The 12,402-nt window shown below is 43.9% G+C and overlaps 1 protein-coding gene across 1 annotated transcript in view; it reads right to left on the bottom strand.

The window, feature by feature from the left end:
• The window catches only part of prkd4 (protein kinase D4), a 30,204-nt gene extending 22,700 nt beyond the window's left edge, over nucleotides 1-7,504 (bottom strand). The window contains exons 1-2 of the mRNA XM_079837897.1: nucleotides 7,341-7,504; nucleotides 6,896-7,056 (exon numbers count right to left, since the gene is read on the bottom strand). Of these exons, the coding sequence (XP_079694023.1) occupies nucleotides 6,896-7,056; nucleotides 7,341-7,398 (219 nt within the window). The 5' untranslated portion in view covers nucleotides 7,399-7,504. The remainder of the gene's footprint in view (nucleotides 1-6,895; nucleotides 7,057-7,340) is intronic.
• Between the last annotated feature and the right edge of the window lie 4,898 nt (nucleotides 7,505-12,402).

The following is a 12,402-nucleotide window of genomic DNA, read 5'->3' on the forward strand; positions in this document are numbered from 1 at the left end:
CAGTGTTTCAATGACAGCACTAAAACTGTGGGTACAATAAATAATGCTTTTTCTTTCTTTCTTTTTTTTTACATTTTCTTAAGGAGACAACATGGATTGTCTTAACTCACTGACCAGGTTTCTTAGTTAACTATATTGAGACTACATCACAGACTTGAGTGCTTTTATAGGGCCAATATAAATAGGCTTAAATAACTAAATAGCATTATTTTATTTATTTATTTATTGATGTGAATTGCACCAATATTTTTTTAAACATCTACTAAGTAGAAAACATGAATTGTATCAACTGACCAAATTTTTTAGTTGACAATATTGAGGCTTGAGTGCTTTTATGGCGCTAAAATAAATGGTGACCCTTTAGTTTAGGGTCCAATTCTCACTATTTAGTTGCTTATTAGCATGCTTGCTAGGATATTGTCTGTTTATTAATACTTATAAAAAGCACATATTAATGCCTTATTCTGCATGACCATATTCTACATCCCTTAATACTACCCAATTCCTATTAATAAGCAGTTTAAATGAAGCAAAAGTCGTAATAGTTAGTTAATAGTGAGAATTGGACCCTGAACTAAAGTGTGACCAAATAAATAAATACATATTATTTATAATATTATAAATCGGGGTAGTGATCAGTGTTGGGAAAAAATTACATTTAAAATGAATGCATTACAATATAGAGTTAATCTCTAAAAAAAAAAAAAAGTAACTAGTTACTTTTTAGAAAGTAATCCGTTACATTAGTTTTGCATTATATATTCTCATCTGGGCTGGGCTTGTATGTTTTAAAAGTTGCAAATGAAAGGCCCTTTCACACAAAAAGGGAAATGAATATAAGCCTCAACAGTACATCTAAACAGTAGCGGGCGCAGTTTACATAACTCACGTTACTTGTAATGCGTTACTTCCAACACTCGTAGTGATTCAAGGACAGCCCTAAAATATTTTTTTATAATCTCAAGTAGTACTGCCAGTATTACTTCATTAGTTCAGTACGGTATTCACTGCTTTATGGCACCGCCATGAGAGGCCCTTCCACATCATCTTCAAACACAATCAACTTCCTGTTTGAGAATGAACACAGAAGAACCTCAGCACACGCTCATCGCATGAAAACTTGACAGAAACACAGACACATGCTCGAACTGCATTTCCGTGGCACCCATCAGTTCTCAGACTGGTCAGCTTTGTTGTGGTGGTATTACTGCATGCAGGTGTGAGGCGTTTACCTCATCTTCACACCACTGGATCTTTCTGGAAGCATCTGAAGGTAAAGCACTGCAGATAATGCAGAATACAGGACGCACGCACCAAGCACAGTTAGCATATTCAACAGGGGGTTCAGCCATTTTCAGACCTCTTGATGGATATAAAGAGGAACTCATTTTTCACAAAAAAACCCATAATAATTTGTGGACCCCATGCAGTAAGACCACAGACGTGGAGATCATTTTGAAGACCCCTAAACGCAATTTGCCAAAGTGTGCGGTTTGCAACCAGAGCACATCGTGCGCAAATCATAGTTGTCGCTCACGTGACTGGCGCGGAGAACTGAAGGGCAAAACATAGAAGAACTGCAGCTTCCATCGGTTTCAAACCACGAATATTTCTGATCACCCCTCAAAAGAAGAAAAACAAACTACAAAGTGCAAGATCTGGGCACTTGTGGTCATAAGCAGCACCAGCTGCAGTATTTCAGTAGTGCCAGGGATTTTGAGCTTTATTTGCTAGATGATTTTGTTTTAGAACCGTCAGAAAACTTAAACTCGATTTCTCTCATAAATTAACTTTGCTGACTCTATCGACTTCAGACAGGTGTAGCTCAGTCATTGTCAGATTTCAACAAATAGTTTGAAGGGTTTTTAATAGAGAATGTGAAAATAACAACTTTTAATCTTTGAAAATGTGCTCATTGCGACTCATTTTGCCAGCATCGTGTCTTAAGTATTTTATTTTATCAACACTTGAATGTGGGTGTGTTTAATTGAAAAAGACACATTTTGAACAAAAGCTGAGAAAATGGCATTTTTGACCAAGACTATGTCTGGATGGGATTCAGATCGATGATCAAAACATGGAGTAGATGGAGTCCATCAACCCCCCCAAAGCTTCACAGTTCTGTCGCTCGTCCTGGGCCGACATTTCATTCGGTAACATTTATATGCTGTTTCATGTTTTATGATCGAGTTATTTTACATGTGCATCAGCAATACTTCTATCGCTTGCGTCTGCTTCTTCTTCATCTGTGTTTTGATCAAGAGATTCTGTACTCTTTCAAAAGATGCGTAATAGCGCCCCCTACCGTATAACAGTGAAAACACAGATTGCCAGTAAATTCCCTCAATGGCAGGAAAGAGTTCATCAAAATCCCCTCCATCTTGCAGCCACATCTCTTCTCTGATGATGAAGGCGGGGCAACCTGTCACTCACATTAGATCCATCAATAGCAAACCACAACCATTCAATCAATTCCCAAAGAACAAAATCAAGCCCCGCCCAACATTTGTTCTTGTTTGAGAAGCCGTTTCACTAGGATATACATCACACGGTACATAAAAGACTATTATAACATTCATTTCATGCCGACTTGACTTTTTTACTAGGCCAGCCGGTGGACCCGGGTTCGAGTCCCGCATGGAGTGGGCAGTTCGAACAGGAGGGCTTAAATTGGTGCCGTGACCCGGATGGGAGTGAGGTTTAGGGGGGTGAGTGTAACGGAGGCCAGCTAGTAGTTGCTGTGCGAGTAAACCTCACTCCTCTGATCTCAAGAGACGCTCTAGCGACTGACGCTAGAGGTAGCAGCCTTTAGCCTCCTTGTAAGAGGTTCGGACAGGAGGGGTTACATTTACAATGAAAAATGCTTACCGTGGCTTAATGTACTAAGACAAAGATGTCAAAAGATCGAATTCAACACACACCTTATTGATGATGAGCCCAGAATATGAACCCAATATGCTAAATCGCACATTAAGCTCTCTCTTGCACATGTGTGAGAGTCCATTTTTGCATTTTTGGAGCCTTGCTGTGCAGACTTTTTTCAGTTTTTGTATTATTTTCTTTGTCGATTAAGCCACATTAAGCATTTACTTTGTAATGGTTTTCTATTAGCGAATGCTTAAAGGGAACATATCATGAAAATCTGACCTTTTCCGCTTTTGTGCTATAATCGGGTCCCCGGTGCATCTACCAACCCAGAAAACATGAAAAAGGACAAAGCTTTAGCGACAACAATATCTTGTAAGCAATGCAGCTACATTGCCTGAATGAGGGACAATTCAAAGCAGGTTTTGCTAAAAAGTTAGAGCTCAAGAACTATTTTTGATCCAGCTTATAGTCTCCGGAGCGATACTGGTCACGGCTAGCCTGGATGCCAGCCGAATTTAGCCCCGCTCACAACATTTGAGGTCAGGAAGTTCGTATTCGACTTAAGTTTAGACACTAAATTAAATTTAGATAACTGAAATTAAACACGCAATGTAATGAAATCATGTACAAATGCATTGCACTACTAACAGTTATCATTGCATATGATTCCACATAGTATTTATAGAAAAATAAGGACTGTGATGTATGCAGTGAGCATTAAGCTAGCAATCCAGTCCAAACACTATATGAGCATGTTGTGTGTGAATGACGTTATATGAGAGCGACGTGTGTGTACGTGTGTGTATATGGGAGGTCATTCCATAAGAAAGGTTAGTGTGAGTGATGATCCTGTCCCCCTTCAGTGGAAACTGCACCATAAGAAGGTCAAGCAGAGAAATAGATGTCTGTGCATGTTTGTGTGTGTGTGTGTGTGTGTGTGTGTGTGTGAATGCGCATGCATGTGTGTGTGTGTTAGGGGAAGAGTCTGTGGTTGGAAAGTTACAGGCAGAGGCTGTGAACCACAGCGGACAAACAGAGAGGCGGCCGGAGGGGGAGAGATGCTGAAGGAGGGCTGAGATGTGTGTGTTTGTGTGAATGTTTGAGTAGCACCTAATTCTGTGGTGTCTTCACACACGCTCCCTTTAACTTCCCCTTCTTTCAAGAATCTTTGTAGAGCAAACAGGCGCGAATTCTTCAAATTCTTTTTATATCTAAAATAATTACCATATATTACTGCGTAGGCCTATACCAACAGCCTAGAAACCGCCTGACAAAATGTGTCTCTGAAAATGGTAAGATTCTCAAAAGCACAATATAGACAGATAACATCTGCAGATTATTGAGTTATGATAGTTCCGCCTGCCGAAGGCTAACCAAGACTGCAGGAATCTGCCATGAACCAATCTTTGTTCAAAATTGAAATGTTTTGAAGATACTAAAGGCAATCTGCAGGTCAAGTCGTGCTAACGTTCCTCTTTAAAGCTGAAAGGCTATGAAAAGGTATTGTTGTTGGAGAGAGAGACAATACAGTCCATTCGCCTGTGTCACAATGGATTGCATGTGTGCTTGACCTGGTAAGAATGAAACAATCTCTTCTTCACTCCAATTGTTGCGCTCTCTCACAATTCGACATTTTCCCCCTCAAAAGCGGAAACTACTGTTTATACAACGCGCGTCACCGTGACTTTCCACAGCATGTGAAATTGTTAATATGAGGCACGTGATTGGATTTCGGTCGCTCAGCATCTGTAACTTATGCTACCTTCACGTGCTATCGGAATTATCGACTTTCCTAGGTAAAAAAATTGCACATGAACGCCCTCTGATGTCGTGTTTACCACTGGGAAGTTCGGAAATAATTTTGATACCCAAATTCCACAGATGGGCGTGCCATAAACTTTAAACATGGCGGCGGGGAGAACTACTGCTGTGGCAGGTGTGGTTTTATTAGTTTTTTCTCCAAAACAGCTAGGTCGTATTGTCTGGACATTAATGTAGTGCATTTTTACATATCATTTGAAGCGTATTGTATGTTTGATACACAGCGAAAATAGCCTGCATTTGACTGAAATGACAGAATCCGGAATGTTTATGGTTGTCAGTGCATGGGACACTACATGATGTTGGTTTTAATAACGACTTCTAAAGTGGGAATTAGGACATTTCCGATAGCATGTGAAGGCAGCATAATGGTGCGTTCAAGTCATGTCGTAAAGATCGTATTTACGAGTTTGACACACATGAATGCAACCACGAAGTCGTAAATACCAGTGGGAAGTTCGGGGTTTTCGGCGCAATGATATTACGCAGCGCCTGAAAATAGTCCCCAGCGCTCTCTCTGTGTGAGCAGGTTGTCACATTGGTTATGTTGACGAAAGTTAGCCTATTTTCAGGCGCTGTGTAATATCATTGCGCCGTTGCACTCATGGTACAGCTCAAAGTTCCTTGATTATCACGCAGGAATGAGAGTATAGTTCCTAGCCATATCAGCCTAGAAAATCACAACTTTTAATTTTCCGTCGGTCTTAGTACACGATGTAACTATACACATCACAACATGTAAATAGGAAAATGTTGGCGTTATTTTGTCACTTATTGAGCAGTAGGCTAGCTGGAGCTGTTTACCTCCAGTCTTTGTGCTAAGCTAGGCTAGCTGGAGCTGTTTACCTCCAGTCTTTGTGCTAAGCTAGGCTAGCGGTGGGTGTGTCAGGCAGAGTTATGGCACGCACGGAGATGAGAATGCTATGTATGGACTTATCTAACTCTGGGGGATACGGTGAATAAGCTAAAGTCACAAAAAGTGGGCGTGTTCCTTTAACAAACCTTGCTGTATTTTCGTGAAATTCATTAAAAGAAGGTACACCGCCATCTTGCTCCGACCAAAGAGACTTGAACACACATGATGTTGTAAACACGACTTCTCACCTCGTAAATACGAACATCCCAGGAGGACTTGAACACACCATAATTGTGCGTTCAAGTCTTCCTGTAAAGTTCGTATTTACATGTACTTCCCCTCTGGAATGGCTTGGGTAGATCATACCCTCCAACTGTTAAACTGCATCCGAAATCGAATACTTCTTTACTATATAGTATGCGGAAAACAGTACGCCAATGTCCGAATACAAAGTCTTTGAAAAACAGTGGGCGAAAAGTCCCTGGATGACCTACTACTTCTGGCGAGATTCTGAAGTGTGCATTCGATGGACACTTTACTATCCCATGAGGCCACGGGAGAAGATTTATGACTGGAGGTGATGGGACGCAACTGATGCTGGTATAGGTCACATGACAGTAACAACATGGCAGATATAGTACGCATACTACCCATATTCATACTATATAGAGCGTAGGTTTTTAACGATCGTTAAGTAAATAAAAATCAAAATGGAGTACCTACTTAGACAGTATGTGCTTTCGGACACAGCGTCAGTCTGCTGCTTTGACAACAAGCTGAATGACAACAGCTACTTTTCCAGATCCAATCACTTCCCAGAGGAAAAGAACAAGCCACGCCCTCTATATTTCTCATTCAAGGTTCTGTTTCACTCGGAAAATACATCACGATACTGGAGTCATTCCAGTTCACTCAGACTTTAAACACATCCGTTTAGCATGTTGCTAAAATGCTAATCCGGCTGCTAAATTACACGTTTCAAATGTTTCTTTACCCCAGGGTTAAGCGCAGTCCGCTCACACCAAGGACGATAAAGATACAGTTACAGAAATAGTAGAGTCCAACCACAGCTATGATGATAGCGGCACAGAGAAACAATATCGGTCACTTTCAGAACGATTTTATCCAGCGGATGAACAATAAAAACATTGACAGCCAATCAGAATCTTGAATGAAAGTCTTGTATTATAAATGCACATGCTCCTTTTATAATGCCTTTTGTGCTTGACTGCCCCATTCGCTCATTTGTTGTATGGAAGTCATACAGGTTTGGAGTAAATGATGAGCAAGTTAACATCAGTTAACATCACATGCTCGATCAAAACATCAAATGTTGAGGTAGCACAGTACCTTTCTCTCGATGATTTCTGCTGCGAGATGCTTGGCCTGCTGGAAGTCGAGGCGTCCCTCAGGGATCTGGACCTCCTCTTTGAGGAGCCCGATCTGAAAGTGGATCCGCATGGGCCCCGCCACCGTGTATTCGGGCCCCATGGACAGCAGAGAGAAAGATCCTGAGAGGAAGAGAAGAGGTCATCCTCAGATCAAACCTTCAGACGTTCACCGGTTCAGACTTACCTGCACCCAGTCTTGCTGTTCTTTGAACTGCCTTGTAATTGTAAAACTGTTTTATAGTGTATCACTAATGGTCCAAAATATCATCATCAGAAAGTCCTTAGGAAGCAAAGGGCCACAAAGCAGAGGCTCCTTCAAGCTGAAGGCATCAACTGAACTGAGCTGCCTTTGCTAACATAAAGATTCAAGCGTAATATAGTCGTGCTCCAAAAGAGGAACTTACCAGAGACATAGCTGCTGAAGTCAACGCTTTTTGGGCGTAGGGTTGTGTTGGCAGCCATTTTCTTTACGTTGGTGAGTTCGAACTAGCACATTTCACCGACCTGTTTCAGACGCTGCTGTTGCTGCTCTGGTTTCCTCATGCGAGGGCTTCAGCAGTCGAACGTCAGGCAGCGGAGACAGGAAGTTGACACTCAAACTTCAGTGCTTCAGTGCATGTGACATGAGTGGGTCTGCAGAGCTGCCCACCAAACGTTATCTGATGAACTTTAAAGCGGTTGGAAACTGAAAGCAAATGTGTGGCAGGGCAAGGGTCAATACAAACGGGCTAATTTCAGTTTAATGCTTTGCAAATGTGCATTAAATCACTGAACTGTGGGTCGTGTGCTGCACAGAGATCCAATGGCAAACTCTGACTTTAAAACAAACCCTTTAAAACAAACAATTGCCCCAGTTGTGTTGACTATCAGAGTCAGGTGATTTAACACTCGGAGCTGCAGAACAATATTATTACTCTCAAACTTGGCAATGATGTACTAAAAACGGAAAAGCTGTACAGACAACAACGTTGTCAAAACGATCTCCGTTCACATGGATCCACGAAAACGATTAAAACGCTGTAAAGATTACTACACCTGTAGACTGAACATGTGATACGCATGACCTTTCTGTTTCCACAGATTCACGTTTCTGTAGTTTACACGGAAGAGGATAACAGCATCGTCAGTTTGTGTTTTCAGGCCCTTAAAACGCTGTTGTAGTGTAAATGAACGGCCAAAGTGCGTACAAATTTTTCCGTCTTTAGTTGAAAATGGTGTCATGTAAACGGACATTTTCAGACCTGTAGATTGTTTGCTTTGTTCCGAAATGAGGACTTCATTTGTTAGGTTGCATTTTCCTCTTGGTTCGGTTCGTTTTCTCAAGGCAACGTTTCAAAGCGTACCAAAATGTGTTAATGCAAGTCACATGGCGAGTAAAACTGTCCTCTTATTGGTCAGAGTTTCACATGCAAACACTATATGAATGTAGCTGTCTTCCCTGCATTATTATATAGCCTACAGGATGCAGATAGAGTGGGAAGCAAGGCTTCGGACGCATTCTTGCAATGCACGGAGAAGAGCAATTCACATTTTAAGATGAAGAGGCGCTCTTTGGTTTTCAACTGCAAAAACGAATTACTCACAATAGTACTCACTGCTGCTTTTATATAATACATTTGCCATTATGAATTATGATCGTTTGGTCGAATGCTCCAGGGATCGTTGTTTTCAGCCGGGCCGGGACCACCTCGTTCAGGCGATCTCGGAGCGATTGTTTTTCCGCGGATCTGCCTAAACGAACCAAACGAGCCGGGGCCAACCAAATGGCCGTTCATTGACATGACAACAGTGTTTTGGGGCCTGAAATGCAAACTTTTGAAAACGGGATTCAAGGTTTTTGAAAACGATACTGCTATCGTCTCCGTGTAAACTACAAAAACGCTAATTTGTGAAAACTGTGAGTCCATGCGCATCACGTGTTCAGTCTATAGGTGTGTAGTGTTTCTTTACAAAGTGACATCGCCATCTACTGGCCTGGCAGCAGAATCCAGCGTTTTTAGATGTTTTTGCTTTCGTTTTTATTACATCATTGTCGTGTAAAGATACCCGAAATTGACTCCCCTAAAATATTTAACCCTGTGGTTGCTAAGGTGTTAGGGATAGATAGATGGATACATGAACACAGACAATACCAGAATCAGAATCAGAAAGAGCTTTATTGCCAAGTGTGCTGTCACACACAAGGAATTTTTCTTGGTGCTGAAGCTTCCAGTGCACATATACAATACAGACACAACAAGAACATAGTAATACAAATTCTAAGAATAAAAATATGACAAATAGTATAAAAAATATAGGGTCACATGTTTACAGTATTTGAGTAGTATGAATATATAAATAATCTCCTTAGTTTAGAAGATTGCACTAAACAGTCAGAGTATTGCACAGAGTGCCGCCCCATACACAACAAACTGAGATGCTCTGTGTATTCTGAGACCTTTCTATCAGAACCAGCATTAACTTCTTGAGCAGTTTGAGCTCCAGTAGCTCGTCTGTTTGATCGGACCACACGGGCCAGCCTTCACTCCACACGTGCATCAATGAGCCTTGGCCGCCCATGACCCTGTGGCCGGTTCTCCACTGTTCCTTCATGACCCTGTGGCCGGTTCTCCACTGGTCCTTCATGACCCTGTGGCCGGTTCTCCACTGGTCCTCCATGACCCTGTGGCCGGTTCTCCACTGGTCCTTCATGACCCTGTGGCCGGTTCTCCACTGGTCCTTCATGACCCTGTGGCCGGTTCTCCACTGGTCCTTCATGACCCTGTGGCCGGTTCTCCACTGGTCCTTCATGACCCTGTGGCCGGTTCTCCACTGGTCCTTCATGACCCTGTGGCCGGTTCTCCACTGGTCCTTCATGACCCTGTGGCCGGTTCTCCACTGGTCCTTCATGACCCTGTGGCCGGTTCACCACTGTTCCTTCATGACCCTGTGGCCGGTTCTCCACTGGTCCTCCATGACCCTGTGGCCGGTTCTCCACTGGTCCTTCATGACCCTGTGGCCGGTTCTCCACTGGTCCTCCATGACCCTGTGGCCGGTTCTCCACTGGTCCTTCATGACCCTGTGGCCAGTTCTCCACTGGTCCTTCATGACCCTGTGGCCGGTTCTCCACTGGTCCTCCATGACCCTGTGGCCGGTTCTCCACTGGTCCTCCATGACCCTGTGGCCGGTTCTCCACTGGTCCTTCATGACCCTGTGGCCGGTTCTCCACTGGTCCTTCATGACCCTGTGGCCGGTTCTCCACTGGTCCTTCATGACCCTGTGGCCGGTTCACCACTGTTCCTTCATGACCCTGTGGCCGGTTCTCCACTGGTCCTTCATGACCCTGTGGCCGGTTCACTACTGTTCCTTCATGACCCTGTGGCCGGTTCTCCACTGGTCCTCCATGACCCTGTGGCCGGTTCTCCACTGGTCCTTCATGACCCTGTGGCCGGTTCTCCACTGGTCCTCCATGACCCTGTGGCCGGTTCTCCACTGGTCCTTCATGACCCTGTGGCCGGTTCTCCACTGGTCCTTCATGACCCTGTGGCCAGTTCTCCACTGGTCCTTCATGACCCTGTGGCCGGTTCTCCACTGGTCCTCCATGACCCTGTGGCCGGTTCTCCACTGGTCCTTCATGACCCTGTGGCCGGTTCTCCACTGGTCCTTCATGACCCTGTGGCCAGTTCTCCACTGGTCCTCCATGACCCTGTGGCCGGTTCTCCACTGGTCCTTCATGACCCTGTGGCCGGTTCTCCACTGGTCCTCCATGACCCTGTGGCCGGTTCTCCACTGGTCCTCCATGACCCTGTGGCCGGTTCTCCACTGGTCCTTCATGACCCTGTGGCCGGTTCTCCACTGTTCCTTCATGACCCTGTGGCCGGTTCTCCACTGGTCCTCCATGACCCTGTGGCCGGTTCTCCACTGGTCCTTCATGACCCTGTGGCCGGTTCTCCACTGGTCCTTCATGACCCTGTGGCCGGTTCTCCACTGGTCCTCCATGACCCTGTGGCCGGTTCTCCACTGGTCCTCCATGACCCTGTGGCCGGTTCACCACTGGTCCTTCATGACCCTGTGGCCGGTTCTCCACTGGTCCTTCATGACCCTGTGGCCGGTTCTCCACTGGTCCTTCATGACCCTCTGGCCGGTTCTCCACTGGTCCTTCATGACCCTGTGGCCGGTTCACCACTGGTCCTCCATGACCCTGTGGCCGGTTCTCCACTGTTCCTTCATGACCCTGTGGCCGGTTCTCCACTGGTCCTTCCTTGGAGCACTTTTGCTCGGACCCAGTCGTCTAGCCGTCACAATCTGGCCCTGGTCAAACTCGCTCAAATCCTTACGCTTGCCCATGTTTCCTGCTTCTAACATCAACTTTGAGGACAAAATGTTCACTTGCTGCCTAATATATCCCACCCACTAACAGGAGCCGTGATGAAGAGATAATCACTGTTAGTCACTTCACCGGTCATAATGTTATGCCTGATTGGTGTATTTTTGATAGATCACCATGTACACACAATATTTACTGTTATATATTTGGACAGACAGGTATGTTTTAAAGGGTCAGTTCACCCAAAGTGAATATTCTGTCATCATTTACTCACCCTCATGTTCAAAACCTGTGAGTTTCTTCTGTTGAATACAAAATATTTTTTTAAAAAGCCATCCACATCCATAGGGGAGTAAAATACTATGGAAGTCCACGGGGCCCATCAACTCTCTGGCTACCAATATTCTGTCAAGGGTCAAGCTAGCACAATAAAGAAGACACACAAACACATTCATTTGGTTTGAAAAGCAGTTTATTCCGAACCTTTAATTAAAACATACACGAGGTTGGCCCCTTCACAAGTGAAACGCATCTCTGAGGAAAGACGTAGGGCGGCGCGGCTACATTCTACAGAGCTGGTACACCTTTCCCTTCACAGCTGATCTGGGCACAAAGGGCTTCTTCTACAGCTACGACTTCTGATCAAGACAGGGGGCGCTGATCAGAGATCAGGGCAGGGCAACTTGTGTGACTGCAGCACAATCTAACCAGTGAGGCGTACATTACATGTGGTGAGAGGAAGGCATCACAAATCATGACAGACAGGACAGCCAAAGGTGGGTTCACATTCATGTGTGGCGTAAACACGGAAACTACACACCTGTGTGTTTGTGTGAGAATAAACAAGTGCGTGTTTTTGTAGTTGTGAGTCCAAAAAATGTGTATTTTACAATCAATAGTGACATTCGTATCTTTAGCTCCGATTCCTTCATGCCTACATTCATTTCTCATCACTTTAGTTTCACTCAAGCTCTTTCTAGAAGCTTTGTTTTTATTCATCTTAACAAAACACAATTATTAAAATGAACCCATTGGTCTCATTTTGCAATACATTCTGTTCGAGTAAATCTCACAAAACTAGTGTTACATTTCACCCAAAAACATAATAGAAAAAAACATAGAATTAAGATTATTTTTAATTTAAAGACCATTAAGATTAA

Source organism: Gobio gobio (assembly GCF_949357685.1).
Source record: "Gobio gobio genome assembly, chromosome: 2".
NCBI classification, from domain to species: domain Eukaryota; kingdom Metazoa; phylum Chordata; class Actinopteri; order Cypriniformes; family Gobionidae; genus Gobio; species Gobio gobio.